The sequence below is a fragment of the Struthio camelus genome, chromosome 16 (assembly GCF_040807025.1).
Source record: "Struthio camelus isolate bStrCam1 chromosome 16, bStrCam1.hap1, whole genome shotgun sequence".
Classification (NCBI taxonomy): Eukaryota; Metazoa; Chordata; class Aves; order Struthioniformes; family Struthionidae; genus Struthio; species Struthio camelus.
In genome coordinates, this window is record NC_090957.1 from 16,116,094 (window position 1) to 16,129,399 (window position 13,306).

Below are 13,306 nucleotides of genomic sequence, written 5' to 3' on the forward strand. Positions count from 1 at the left end.
GCAAAATAGAGACTAGAGATTTGCTCTGTGCCTTCTCTGTACATCTACTGCTGTAACTTCTCTGCTATCTTTCCCAGGCAAACTTCTCCGGACTTTTGATGAGTTAGAGAGCAAAGTCCCCATCACAGCTGTGACCACCATGCCACCTCCCTATCACAGCATCTCTGTGGCCAGTGCAGACTCTGTGCTGCGTTTCATTGATCACAGGAAGCCGGGACTACAGGTAAGGAGTCTGTCACTCTGTGAACCACCCTCCTTCAGGCTGCCCCACGGCATCTGTGTGCTTAGTGACATAATCACTGCTGGTCCAAAGGCAGGGGCAATGGCTCCATGCCAGCTGGGCCCCAAGGTCTCTTGTCCCCTCAGTGCCGGACCCCTTAGTTCTTTTGTCCCCTGGTAGCTGGACTCTCTCTCTTGCAGCACGAGTTTCGCCTAGCCAGTGGTGTGAGCGCTGGGCTCATCCGCTGCTTGGCTGTCAGTCCTAATGGGCGCAGCGTTATGGCTGGCTTCTCCTCTGGGTTCATTGTGCTGCTGGACACCAGGACAGGACTCATCATGCGGGGGTGGCCTGCTCATGAGGGAGACCTCCTGCAGATCAAGGTAAGAGGTTCAGATGGGATCAGGGTTGCCCCACGGAAGATACAGCAGTTAAAGATTGAGTGCAAGGCATCAGGGTTGGGGGCTGCTACATGAGACTCACCAGGCCACTGAGGTGTGGTGCAATCTTCTGAAACCTGCTGCCTGGCTTATCTGCTCCATCCTCTGGGCTTTTCTCCACCCCTTGCTGTGTCCCTAAGAGGCTGCTCATGCCCTCCTGCCCCTTGTTTACTGCTGTGCATGGGTGTTCTTGAGCAGCCCCCTCGGGTGTCAGGTCCTGCCGAGCAGGTCTGTGTGCTCTGCAGCAGGGGCAAGGGAGTAGCCCTGCGTCCTGTGAAGAGGCAAACGTGTTGCTTTCTCCTCAGGGCTGCCAGCCACCCTTGGAGAGCCTTGCTCTAATGAATAACTCTTGTCCATATTTACCCACCCAGAGGGAGCAGCGTTGGGGCTCCAGTGTCCTTGACCCAATGTGGGTTAAACAAAGTTCACTGCTGTGGGTTGTTTACCCTCTCACTAGCTCTGCTAATCGGCAGCTCCAGCCTTCTGCTGCCCTCAGCAGAGTGTTTCCTACTGTGAAAGGGGCCCCCAATTCCATGTCCGTGAGAAGGAAGATAATTTGGCAGGTGGTTTAATGAAGAGGGAGGCCATGTGACAATCTCTACCCACTGCAGTAGTAGAATGAATTAGTGATGTTGAGAATCAGGATGCTGTCGAGAAGAAACACAGCCCTTCTCTTGGATACTTGGACAGTGGTAGAGGAGGATGTGAGCTACAAGAGAGCCCCATAGCTTGCAGTGCTCACCCGGATACCTTGTTAATCCTGCCCAGTACCACTAGCTGCTTGGAAGCGTCTGGCACTGTCCACAGCGATTGCACTGGGACTACTGGACTCTGGGCAACTACTTGCTAATCTCATTTGAAGGAAGGGAGGGAGTTTGAATTGAAGGGAGGGAGTTTTTACTGCAGTCGTGTTGGTTCACTGGCCCTTCCTCTCCTGCAGGCTGCAGAGGGCAATGTGCTAATCAGCTCCTCTTCGGATCATTCCCTGACTGTCTGGAAAGAACTGGAGCAGAAGCCTTTGCACCACTACAAATCTGCCTCTGAACCCATCCACACGTTTGACCTCTACGGCAACGAAGTGGTGACTGGCACCGTGGCCAACAAGATTGGTGTCTACTCCATGCTGGAGTCATCAGCGCTGCCGATAAGCACAACCAAGCTGAGCTCGGAGAACTTCCGGGGTACTCTGACCAGCCTGGCTGTGCTGCCCACGAAATGCCATCTCCTGCTGGGCTCTGACAACGGCGTGATACGCCTCCTGGCATAGCGACCCCCGGCCCAGAAGCTTGCGGCTGTTCCACAGCTCTGGTGGTAGAGCTGAAAGCTGGCAGCTTTGCTTACAGAGGAGGCAGAGTTAGATGTTTCTGAATGCAGGATGCAGGAGGGAGGTGTACTTGTTAGTGAGCACTCAGTAAAGCATCTCTAACCTCTTTCTGTATCTTAAAAAAAAAAAAGCCATAATTAAGGAATCTCCACTGCTGCTGGGAGAAATGCTGGGTGTTGTAGGTCACTGTGACCCCTGCAGAGAGGTCTGGAGCTTTCCATACCATGTGTGCCTGACTCCTCAGGGGACTGTGAGCTGCTCTCCTCAGAGAGCAGAGAAATATGGACCATGGCTATCTTTCCCCCTCCATCAGTAAGGGGTAAGAGGTAGCTCTTGACAAGAATACAGCAGTATAGCATCTGCACTTCCCGTTCACTCTTCACTCCTGAACCACTGAACAGTCTTATTAGAATAGCATAACCTGGGCCTGGCAGCCACCTTTGGAGCTGCATGGTGCTGGGCATATCCTCCTTGTGTGGTCTGTGGGTTCAAGGCCCAGCAAGATGTACTGTATTAACTTTAGGTTCTGCAGTCCCAGTTAGATCCCATATGGGAGGAGGAGAAGTTAACTAGAGCACTTTTGTCACCTTACTGGTTCCAGGGCAAAGACAGGAATGGAAGCCAGCCAAGGCACAAACCCCATCTGCTCCACTGGTTCATTTAGGGATGAACTGCTGCAAAGGAATAGTTTGGGATAGGTACATGACTCTCTTAAGGCTGAGAGAACTTTCCAGGAGGATTTTGGCTCCTGGAGTAGTGAGATAGGGATGAACTGTTCTTGTTGGTTCCTGCCCCAGAAGCACCACATCCCGTGCTTATCAAGGGAGTGAGGAGTGCTCTTTGTGCAGTGGAACAAGGCTGGACTGGCAGCATCTCTCAGTAAATCCTCTTTCTAATCCTCCCCACTCCCCTTTGTGCTGATCAGACTTGTGGCAAAGTAGGAGGACAGGACAGCAAAAAGGTGCTCAATTTTGCTCTCATCTGCCTGTAGAGTGAAAACCGAGGCGCACAATCCAGCATGGTCTCCCTCTCTTGACCTTCCCTATTGGGATGCTCCTGTCTGTTCCCCACTCCTGTTTTGTCCAAAGGCTAGGAGAGTCCTCTTCAGTCCAGCAATAGGAGCAGTTGCCTCACTTCTGTTGCAGCCCTCTTCCCATCCATCCTTCAGCCTAGTGTCAGGGCACTGGGAAGCTTGTATCTCTGGCAGAGGAGGAGCCTGCTGTGGGTTGTCCTGGGAGGGAAAGGGCTTTCATGGAGCTGTTAGTTCATCTGAACCACCTGCAGAGGGGAAGGCTGCCCTCTGCTTCCAGGGAGGGTGGGGAAGTGAACAGTTGGCCCTTGCTATCCTTCCCTTCCAAGGGAGCTCTCAGTCCCGTGTTGCCTATTAACCATTTGCAATAGATGTAAATATTTACTTCTAATAAACTCTTTGAAAGAGATGCAGAGAAGTGTTTGGGGGGAAGCTCTGTGCTGGGCTGGATGTACTGGAAGGGCCCCAGTGCAGTGCAGTGCAGTGCAACCCAGCAGGTTGGGGTGCATTCAGCCACCTCTTGTGTTCCCAGGAGAGCTGGAGCAGGGATGCTGTGAAGATGCTCTGGATGTAAGAAGGTAGGTCGCTCCTGCATGACTTGGATCTGCTTTATTTTCCACTCACAGTAGCTTCCCCATGTTGCAGTGGCATGTCTCTAGGTAGTTCATGGCTGCAGAGCTCAGCTCTGTCAATCCTTCCCGGCGCTCGCGGTGAGTTTGGGAACTAAGAGCTATTGCAAGGAAGCCTGGATGATTGCAAGTGCTTGCAATCCCATTAGCATTCTCCACTGCTCCTTAGTGCCTCCAGTTGTACTGAGGATGCGGGCAAAGCCGTATCCCATGCTGGGAATGATCACTATTGCCTCTGCATGAGGCACAAAACTGCATGGAGCCTGGACAGAGCTTCTGGAGAGCTATGCCTCCCTGAGACTTTTCTTTTATACTGGAATGGTGTGTGTGTGTGTGTGTGTGTGTGTGTGTGTGTGTTGTGGGGCCGGCAACAGGGCCACCCCCCTAGCAAAGCTCTGGTGCTGGCGGTGCCCTGGGGGAGGTACCAGCTGCTCTTGGCTCAGCCCAGCCTGAATATTGCGGCTTCCTGCCTGCGTACACAGCAACGGGGCCTTGGGCATCTGCCACCTGTTAAAAAACAGTGCCTTGCGTTTGCTGCAGTAGAAGCAGCTGGGAGATAAACAGTAAGTATCTGGAGTTTTCTGCGAAGAAAATGCCAAAAGCGGCCCAGTGGCAAGAAATGCCAACTCATATGTTTTCATTGGAGGCTATGAATAAAAGGGGGCATTCCTAGCACAGGGAGCGTAAGGAAAGCAGAGCCACTACTAGGGACAACAGACTTAGACACAGGTTATTTCTGCTCTTGGGAGGTTCTGAGCTTGTTACCCTTGTCCTGGGGGGTGCAGCAGCCTAAACTGTCTCCCCAGCTCCAAATACACCACAAATTCACTCTTACCCCCCAACAAATGTTTAACCGGATGCTCTGGGTCAATATTTGCTTGACAAATTCTCAAATAAGGGGTGGTGCTGAAGGTCGTCACTGGCGGGTTGGAGGGGTGGGCTGGACAAGAGACTGCTTGCCCCATGCAGAGCTATCAGCCAGGCTAAAGCAAGTACCAGCTCCAACACAGACACTAACAAGCTTAGGTAAGGGGCAAATGAACCAGGATTTAGCAGTAAAGGGGGGCTCTTCCAATGAGCAAGGAGTGAGTCTCTGGAGGGGGGTGAATCTGGCAGAGTTAAAGGCTGGGGAAGATCAGGGAGGAAAGGGGCATTCAGGGTTCTATGTAGCTACAGGATTTAGGGTGAGGGAGGAGGGGGAACGAAGCGGCTTCAAGTTTTGCTGCTGTCAGCGGGAACACAAGGGGCTGCAGCCCAGCTGCTCTAGGTCCACGCAGAGACTGCTCAGAGTGCGGATTTGGCATGGAGGTTCACATTAAGAAGAAGAAAGGTTATTTCTGCTTGAACAGGAAAAGTAGTGGGGTGAAGCAATGGCTAGAGAATGGGTGGGGTTTTATCTGGAAACGCTGCTCCCACCTTCCACTACCGCAACCAGAGCGCGGGGGTGGGAGACGCTGGGTTTCCCAGCAAAGGGGGAAGGGGAGTGCTGGGAAAGGGAGGGCTCTATATTCCTGGACTAATTGCCGAGGAACTCTGCTCTGGTATCACATTTCCCACCTGCAAAGTCCCTTCGGGACCTCACTTGCTGGTGCCTGCAGCCCCTCAGAGGCAGGTTCGTATCTCTTCTCCCACAGGGCAGGGGTGCAGCTGAGACTGGGTGCTGCTTTTCCCCACTCTAGCAGGACTCTGCCCATACCTCGGGGGTTTGCATGGGAAAGGAGTGGAGGCTCTTGCCTTCTCCCAGAGATAGAAGGTGTTTAGGATTGATTAGGGAAATGCTGTTTGCAATCCAGATTAATAAGGATGATGGGGTCGGTGACGCAGATTCCAGGCAGAGTAAATCCAGGAGAGCTTCATGTAGGAGCCAGGCTGTGGACACAGCTCTGCCTCGGCGCTGGCCCCTGCTCCTCTCTGATTTCGCTGCCTTGGCATTGGACCCAGGCTTCTTGTGTTGTTTCTTTGCATCATTGTTCATCTCCCTCCTGCTTTCTGCAAGCTCCTGTGCCAACCTGTTTGGCCAGGCTGATCGTTTTCTCTCTAGCCCTGAATAGGCTCAGCTTGCTGCTGCCAGGCAGCTGGCAGTCACTTCTCTCTCAGTTGGTCTTTTTGTTCCAGAAACATGGTGTTGCTCTGGGGTCTGTTGCTGCTCTGCCTGCCTGCTCTGCACAGCCATCTACGGGTAAGTTGCGTCCCTCTGCGGCTATCTTGGGGGCATCTCCGGTGCGAGCACAGCCTTTGCCCTGGCCAGCAAAGGGCAACGGGAGCAAGGTGGCTCTGCTGTGCCAGGCCACGCTCAGCCTCTGTGAGCGACTTCTGCGGGAGAAGCCCTGGCAGGCAGCATGGGGGCTGATGTCGCTTCTCTGCTACGGGATTCGCCTGTGCCCCAGTACAGCAAGGTTTCTAGCCTTCCACTTCCCATCTAAAAAGAGCTGTGAACTTCCCATTCAAGTGGATTTCTGTAGTAAACCTCTGGAAACTTGGCTTCAATTGTTGACCTTCGGGGGTTAATAGGCCATTGTTTAATAACATCCTTTTTTCCATTTTAAATCTGGATCCCATTCAGCTCTGACATTGCAAAACTGCACTGCTTACTCTCTAGAGGATTCATTATTTTGTACCCTTCTGACCCGGACCCTTTTAAAACAAATACAGCATATGCAGTCTCTCCAGGTTCCTGTTCATTTCTGCCTCCCCTTGGTGGACCCCACCGCCTCTGTTACTGTGTCCTAAAGCCCTGTCCATGCTATAGCTCTGCGAGTACCTTGACACTACTACAGCTGGGGCGGTGCCAATCTGTGACCTAGCCCCACAGAAACGTGTTAGGAGTGGGGGAAAGAAGACTGACCTACGGAAATTCAGAGGAAACTATCTGGGACTTGACTTTTTCTTTTTCCTTCCAGTTTCCTTTGACACATGCCCTTGAGCAGAAGTATCTCTCCTTAGACAAAGCTGTGGAGTTGGAGGTAAGCGATGACTGGTTCCCCTCCAAGGGGACTGAAGTTATGCTGTGGGATTGGCAATGGTTTTCCAGTTCATCCTGAGCTAGGATGAACCCAAGCAGTGCAATCTAGCTGTGCCAGTGGAACGACAAAGTCCATCTTTTGTGCTGCCATTGGTCCCTGCCTCATCCTCTGCTGCTGCCGATGCTGTGCTCCTTGCTCTGTTTTGGAAGCTCCAGCCAGCAGTAACTGGGCAGCATATGGAGCAAACATCAGTAGCGGGTGCGTACAGGGCCTGGCAGGTGAATTATTTCATTTCGGATGGATAAAGGAAGATGAGGAAAACAACAAGTTATGAGAGAAAGAGGAAGAAAGTATTGGGTCTGAGGCTACCCACAGAGCTTGGCTCTGACCATGCAGCAGCACTCAGAGGAATGGCATCCAGATGCAGGTGGGAACAGAGAAGTCTGAGGAAAGAAACGGTGTGTTTCAGATCATGCACGTGTGAGGGCAATTGTAGTAGTGTTATAGGCTACAGCTTAGAAAACTGGGATATGAGGAATATGGAGAGAAAAGGAACAGAATAAAACAGATATGGAAAGAGCAGACAGCTGCCTGAAGGAGGATTTGAGTAGAGACAGATCAAGACTGTGACAGCACTAGAGAGACCAATGCTTGACACAGACCTACAGTCCTAAAATATGTGAGAGGAGGAGGTGAAATCAAGGCTGAGGGTCACGGATCCATAAACGGCGAAGGGATGGGACATGTGCTAAGAAGGGATTTTGGGCCCAGGAGGTGGTTCTTGCCCCCAGAGCACACTGGTTGGGTTCACTTGCCTAGGGCAGGCCCTGAGGGCACGTGGAGGAAGAACCACTGCAAGATCCTGACTCAGGCCATTTTCTTGGGACAAAAGACCTTCTGTTTTCCAAACTTGCCTAGATGCTTTTAAGCTCTGGGTTAAAAGGCAAACTGAGGCAAATACACCACCAGAGTGGAGCAGCTAAGGAGTTTCATTGAGTCAGTTTGGAGTATGATAATTTCTATTACGTGACAGAACGGAAAGAGATATCAGCTGAGAAAACCCAATTACAGTTACTGGTTCAGCATAACATGCCCTGGCACATGATGCAAGCCTGGATGCCCTCTCTGCACTAACACTTCGCAGACGTATTCAGGCACATCCACACGTGTACAAGGTTTGAAGACAGACTGGATGCTACAGGCTGCTTAACAGCCTCCTCTGAAGCACAAATCTTATCTAGGAGCCATTGCTATCAAAGAACAGGGCATGAATGCTTCCCTCTGCAACTCACAGAGCAGCCAAAGCTTGTGCCCAGGAGGGAGGGCTGTTTCCGGTTGCTGACTCAGCAATCCTCCCAGCAATCACCAGCATTTCATGACAGAGCCAGGGAGTTGTGCTGCTGCCTTTGCAGCAGCATCAATGAGGCCTGGTCGCCCTCTTCCTGTGCAAGCTGCCTGCGACTTCAGTAAAAGCATTAGAGAAGGCAGTGCCATACTTCTGCTTTCTCTGTGCTATCCTTCTTGTTTCTTCCCAGGACCTGGAAGAGGCTGATGCTATGCAACTGGACATACACATTGCAGATGTCCCCTGTGCTCTGCCAGGAGCTGCTCCAACCGTGCCGAATGCCGAGGTGTTGCATTCTACCTCTGACACGTGGGAGGAGATCTATGGACCCACATTACCATTCACCACCACAACCACCACAGGCAGTAGGAATGACTGGAGCCCAGAGGAAGTCCACTCTTCTGAAGAGGAAGAAGAAGGGGAAGAAAAAAACTGTGACGTGACTTGGAAGAAAAGCCGGAGGCTAGCAAAAGGGTTGATGAAATTCAGCATTGATCTCCTCAGAGAGGTCCAGCTGGAGACCAACAGAGCCAATGTGATCCTATCTCCCCTGAGCATCACCCTTGCCTTGTCTCAGCTGGCGCTAGGTAACTTATCAGTTACAAAAGCACCAGCTCCTGCCCTTCCCAGCACCCCCTCTCAGAGGTAGTAGGAGCTAATGTGCAAAATGCAGAGATTAAATACAGCGCCTTTCCCTTAATTTTACTCCTGTAGCTTTAATTAGCTTCTCTTACACTTGAAGCTGCCCTCAGCCATCCCACATTGAGGCGCCTGTTCTCAGATTTCTGCAGCCTCTTTTATAAGGCACTGTATGCTTCTAAAGGGGGGCAGCCAGAACGATGTCCCTCCTTTCCAGTACGTAGGTATGAACTAACAAGAATCCGACTCCACTTTTTAGGAGCAGCACATCAGACAGAAAAGAGTTTGCTGGAGGTGATGCATCTGGCATCAGTGCCCTGTCTCCATCACACATTAAGCAACGTGCGCAGGAGGCTCACAGAATCCTTGCTCAGCACTGCTTCACGTGTGTATCTGCAGAAAGGTGAGAGCTGGCAAAGGGGCAGCCTCCCCACAGCAGAATCAAACTCTCGCCAGAGAGATGTGGATTTTTTTTCCCCAAGTGCTCCTCCTGGCAGCGTCTGCCATGCGCTGGCTGAGCTACTGAACAATTTTTTTCAAGGACTGCTAACTTCATGTGGAATTCTTCCCTTCTACCAGGATTTGAGGTTAAAGAGAAGTTCCTGGAGGATTCAGAGAAATTCTATGGGGCAAAGCCTGTGACTCTTTCTGGGAACAGTGAGGAGGACCTCATGGACATAAACAAGTGGGTAGAGGAGGCAACTAATGGGCAAATACCCACCTTTCTACATCAGCTCCCTGGAAACACAGTGATGCTTTTGCTCAGTGCTATTCATTTCCATGGTGAGCTCCACTGGCCTTACTTTTCAAGCCTGACTGTCCTGAGGAATAGTTAGAAAGCTACTAGCTTCGCACAGACACCATAGTCGAATGGTGTATTCTTTCACTGCTTCCTGCTAGTCAATCTGCTTGTTCTTTTATTCCACATCTGCTGTTCCTCTTGCTTAGATTTCTTTACAGTAATGATTCCCAACTGTTTCACATGTGCTAAAAATGTTTCTTGACAGCAGAGCCAGAATGTAGCAGGTGGATCTGGAAGTATTTTTGCCTCCTGGTACAGGCTCCCAGACAGCAGCACATCACTGCTCATCCTAACCAGGTCACATGCAATTCACTGCATGCTGACCACAGAGCCCGGAGGCAGCTTCTGTGGGTTTCTTTCTGACTATAGGCCAGTAGTCTTGAACATTTTCCTCTTTTAATTCCCTGAGGGTTATGCATAGAAACATGGACCAAACACACAGAGATTTACTTCCTGGGTAAATCTGCAAATGTTTTGCTTGCTCTTGGAGCAGTTTCACAGTACTCAGCACAAAGGCAACTCTCTTCATTTGTCAAAGCACTTCACAAACATCCATTACTTTATCTTCATAGCCTTCAGTAATCTCCCACGCTAATGCATGAGGATTAATCCTGGTTCGCTTTGTTATTCCACAGTCCCTCTCTGGAAGATAAGAGCTTCCTGCTGTTAGGGTTCTCCCAGCCTTGGTACTAACTTCTTTTTGCTGTAATTTCTACTTATCTCATCACTATCTGCCTTCTCTGAGAACTCACGATAGGAGGAGTGTCGTCTAGGCAGTTTCTGTTTTCCTGCCTGAATTTAACTTTGTTGAATTTTCAACTTTTATGTTGATAGGGTTTTGGAGAAATAAGTTTGATGCTAGCCTCACTGGGCCAGACATATTTCACCTTGACAATGAGTTCATGGTCCCAGTTGAGATGATGAAAGCCCAGAAGTACTCCCTGAGCTGGTTTACACTGGAGTCCCAGGACATTCAGGTAAGGCTCTGCTAGGAGCACTCCTCTTGCTATTGCATTTCACTGAGTACAACTATTCTCTCCCAAAACCAAATGACTTTTCACAGGGATAGTACACATAAAAAGTTAATAAGCATCCTTTGTCCTTATTTCTAGCAAGAATGTTGAATCTTTGCTCTGTTTTGGGAAAACCATGAAGGGATAAGAACTAAGTGGGGAAATAATGGAGTTTTTAAGCTCCAAATTAAAGAGAAATGAGGAATATGGAAAATGAATTCCTCCAAACAATGTACAGTTGAATTCCTTCAGAATATGGCTACTGCAAGAGCAGCTACAATGTTTGTACACACCTTTTTTTCCTGTGTTTCATCTTTATGATACTGCTACTATTCCAGCAACACTTTCTTTCCCTGGAGAAATCAGGCAACTCCTTTCCACCAGATTGTTTTCTTCCTATGGCTAGACTGGCTCTGTACACAAATTAGAAAAAGAATAAATTAAAAGCATCACTATCTGGATTCCATCCTTCCTCTTCCATAAATTATTCTGATTGGCTTTATTTCCAGGTGGCCAAGTTTCCCTTTAAGGGAAACATGAGTTTCGTGGCCATTGCACCAAACCAGTTTAGTTGGAATGTCTCTCATGTGCTGGAGAACTTCCCTTATGAACAACTACGCAGCCTTTTCCCTAAAGAGGTACCCACCACAGTGAAGATACCCAAATTAGAAGTGGACTATCAGCTGGAACTCAACAAGGTTCTCAGTCAAATAGGTAAGACCTCTCACTGGACTTGCGCAGAATAAGTGAATGTGATCAATCGATAGAGCATCTGTTCACTAACACTCGAAACTGCCATCCTTGTTTTTAAAGCTGTGCCTCACAGCTTGTCCCAGATAACATCCAGAACCTTTCATCTCTTATTTCTCTCCTCCTCCTTCTTACTCTTTGCTTGTGTAGCACCAAATGTTTTGCTCCAACAAGATGATGATGGTACATTGAAGGCAGCATTCCCAGTTCCTCATGATCTTCGAGTTCTTTCCATTGCCCTAGTTCCTTGGCTCTCTGTTTTATTTCTAGCCAAGATCAACTTCCTCCTGTGTGTCAACCTTTAATCTCTTTCTTTGTCATTTAAATGTATAAATTGGATGTATAAATTGTCAAAAGAGAGAATGCAAATCATAAAACCTAGAATTAAGAGAGAGCCTACTGAAAAAAACACTCTGCTGAGATCTGACCGTGCTTTGTATTTCCAGATGAAAATAAATTAACAGACCCTGCTTATTTTAAAGAAATCCTGAAAAACAATATCCCTTCTAAAAGTGTTTCCAGCCTAGCAAGAAAGGGACTTCACACTTGCTGATGCTTTTTTAAGGAAGGGCCACTTACACTACTGCTCTAAAGGAGGTGGACAAAGCATGTAAAAACTGTTCTTTTTGGCACTCTGAGCTTTTCATGCAGTGAAGGGCTGGGGAATCTGGCCAGAATGCAGCTTTTGTTTCTGTTGCCTGCCTGTTCTCTAGTCCTCCGTGTTGGACAACACATGTAGCAACAGGTTAGGGAATTGCTTCCTTCAGATAGCCTTGAGAAAAATCAGAGCTGGCGGCTCACTGTGACACCAAATGGGGAAGGTTAACTTTGCCTGATTTCTCCATAGGCCTCCGGGAGTTGTTCACAAGCCCAGATCTGCAGAAGATCACAGATGAACCTCTCTTTGTATCCAGTATACAGCACCAGTCTAAACTGGAGCTTAAAGAAGACGGAGTGGAAGCATCTGCTGCTACCAGCGTCATGCTGTCACGGTCACTCTCTGCCTTCAGCCTTGACCGACCCTTTCTCTTCATTATCTTTGAGGAAGAAACAGGCATCCCACTTTTCATAGGCAGCATCCAGAACCCTAACCCCAATGCTACTCCCCAGATAAAAGAGCCACAGGGCTCACCTGAAGTAACGGATGTCACTGAGAATCCTGTGCCCAAATAAGAGAGGAGCAGAGCCTAGGAGTTCTGGGACTGCTACCCACCTGACCCTTTGGACCAGCTAAGGGAGGCCTCCTGTTGCTGGAGACCTCCCTCCAAGGCCATAGCAGGCAATCCCTTGCTGTTTCCTTTACAGATCCCTAATCCCAGTCCTGGGATATCCCATTCCAGCCTTGAGAAGCTTCTCCTGGCTGGGTTCCCTCTCCTGACCCTGAAAAGCATGCTCTGCCTAGATTTCCCTTTCAGGGCTCTCAGTCCTGGAGGAAGGCTTCCTTGTCCACAGACTCTAATTATTAGAGTCTTTATTAGACTCTCATTAGAGTCTCCCATAGCCTGGAATCTTCATTAGCATCTGGCAGCTTGGACAACAGCCAGAGATATTAATATTGCCCTTCCCTCCGCAGTTCCTGTGAGCATGCCTTCCTCAAAGTGTCTCTTTGTACCCACACAGAAAATGATCTCTGAATGAACTGGACTAGTAACCAGTTGTCTTCCCTGGGATGAGTCACTGCCACTTCCAGGCACAGGCTCTTTCCAAATATTCCTTTTTCCCCACTCCTTGGCTATTGGGATCTGTTGTTGGAAGGTCCGCAGTAATGGGAACCCCTTTGGATCCCTATCTCCAGCCCTTTTCCTGGGAAACTCTAGGGTCTTGGGGAAATGTTAGATTTTTCACGGCATATTTTGTAAAGTATTTTTTAGTAATTTTTATGTCGGCAGAATAATAAAGAGTGAAGCAGAACACGTTTGCTCTAGGCATTGCATTGAAAGACCCAGCAGAAAAAGGACATAGGCAATCAGCTTGACTGGTTGCAAAGACTGGGGCGGGGGGAGGGGAGGGGAGTCTGGGCCTGAAAGATGTAAAGATAGGAGGTGCTCTTGAGAAGGATCCGCTCTTTGCTTATCACAGAGGACAACAGGGCATGCAGGGTAAGAGGGCTAATCAGTAAAGACTCTCTAAAGACCAAGTCCAGTCAGCTTTGGC

General features: G+C 49.4%; 2 protein-coding genes across 7 annotated transcripts in view; both read left to right on the plus strand.

Moving 5' to 3' along the window:
• Positions 1-3,420, plus strand: part of WDR81 (WD repeat domain 81) — an 18,039-nt gene extending 14,619 nt beyond the window's left edge. For all 4 annotated transcript variants that reach the window (XM_068910156.1, XM_068910160.1, XM_068910158.1 and 1 more), the window contains exons 9-11: positions 78-223; positions 421-600; positions 1,598-3,420. In XM_068910156.1, coding sequence (XP_068766257.1) covers positions 78-223; positions 421-600; positions 1,598-1,924 — 653 coding nt within the window. In that variant the 3' untranslated portion in view covers positions 1,925-3,420. The remainder of the gene's footprint in view (positions 1-77; positions 224-420; positions 601-1,597) is intronic.
• On the plus strand, positions 3,394-13,065 carry SERPINF2 (serpin family F member 2). 3 transcript variants are annotated; one of them, XM_068910161.1, is made up of 9 exons: positions 3,394-3,589; positions 5,756-5,819; positions 6,541-6,603; positions 8,139-8,535; positions 8,847-8,990; positions 9,167-9,370; positions 10,224-10,366; positions 10,912-11,116; positions 12,000-13,065. In XM_068910161.1, exons 1-9 carry the CDS (start codon positions 3,420-3,422, stop codon positions 12,323-12,325), a joined length of 1,716 nt encoding a protein of 571 aa, XP_068766262.1. In that variant the 5' UTR covers positions 3,394-3,419; the 3' UTR covers positions 12,326-13,065. The 3 variants fall into 3 exon arrangements, with proteins under 3 accessions (XP_068766262.1, XP_009674203.1, XP_068766263.1); XM_009675908.2 differs by lacking the exon at positions 3,394-3,589 and adding an exon at positions 4,532-4,666; XM_068910162.1 differs by lacking the exon at positions 3,394-3,589 and adding an exon at positions 5,019-5,252.
• Positions 13,066-13,306: the final 241 nt, after the last annotated feature.

Bases quoted from the DNA above. Each gene is read 5' to 3' on its own strand.
- SERPINF2 (XM_068910161.1), top strand. From the start codon at position 3,420: ATGCAGAGAAGTGTTTGGGGGGAAGCTCTGTGCTGGGCTGGATGTACT. The intron at 10,367-10,911 runs GTAAGGCTCTGC...CTTTATTTCCAG, and splicing joins TGGAGTCCCAGGACATTCAG to GTGGCCAAGTTTCCCTTTAA. The intron at 11,117-11,999 runs GTAAGACCTCTC...ATTTCTCCATAG, and splicing joins CAAGGTTCTCAGTCAAATAG to GCCTCCGGGAGTTGTTCACA.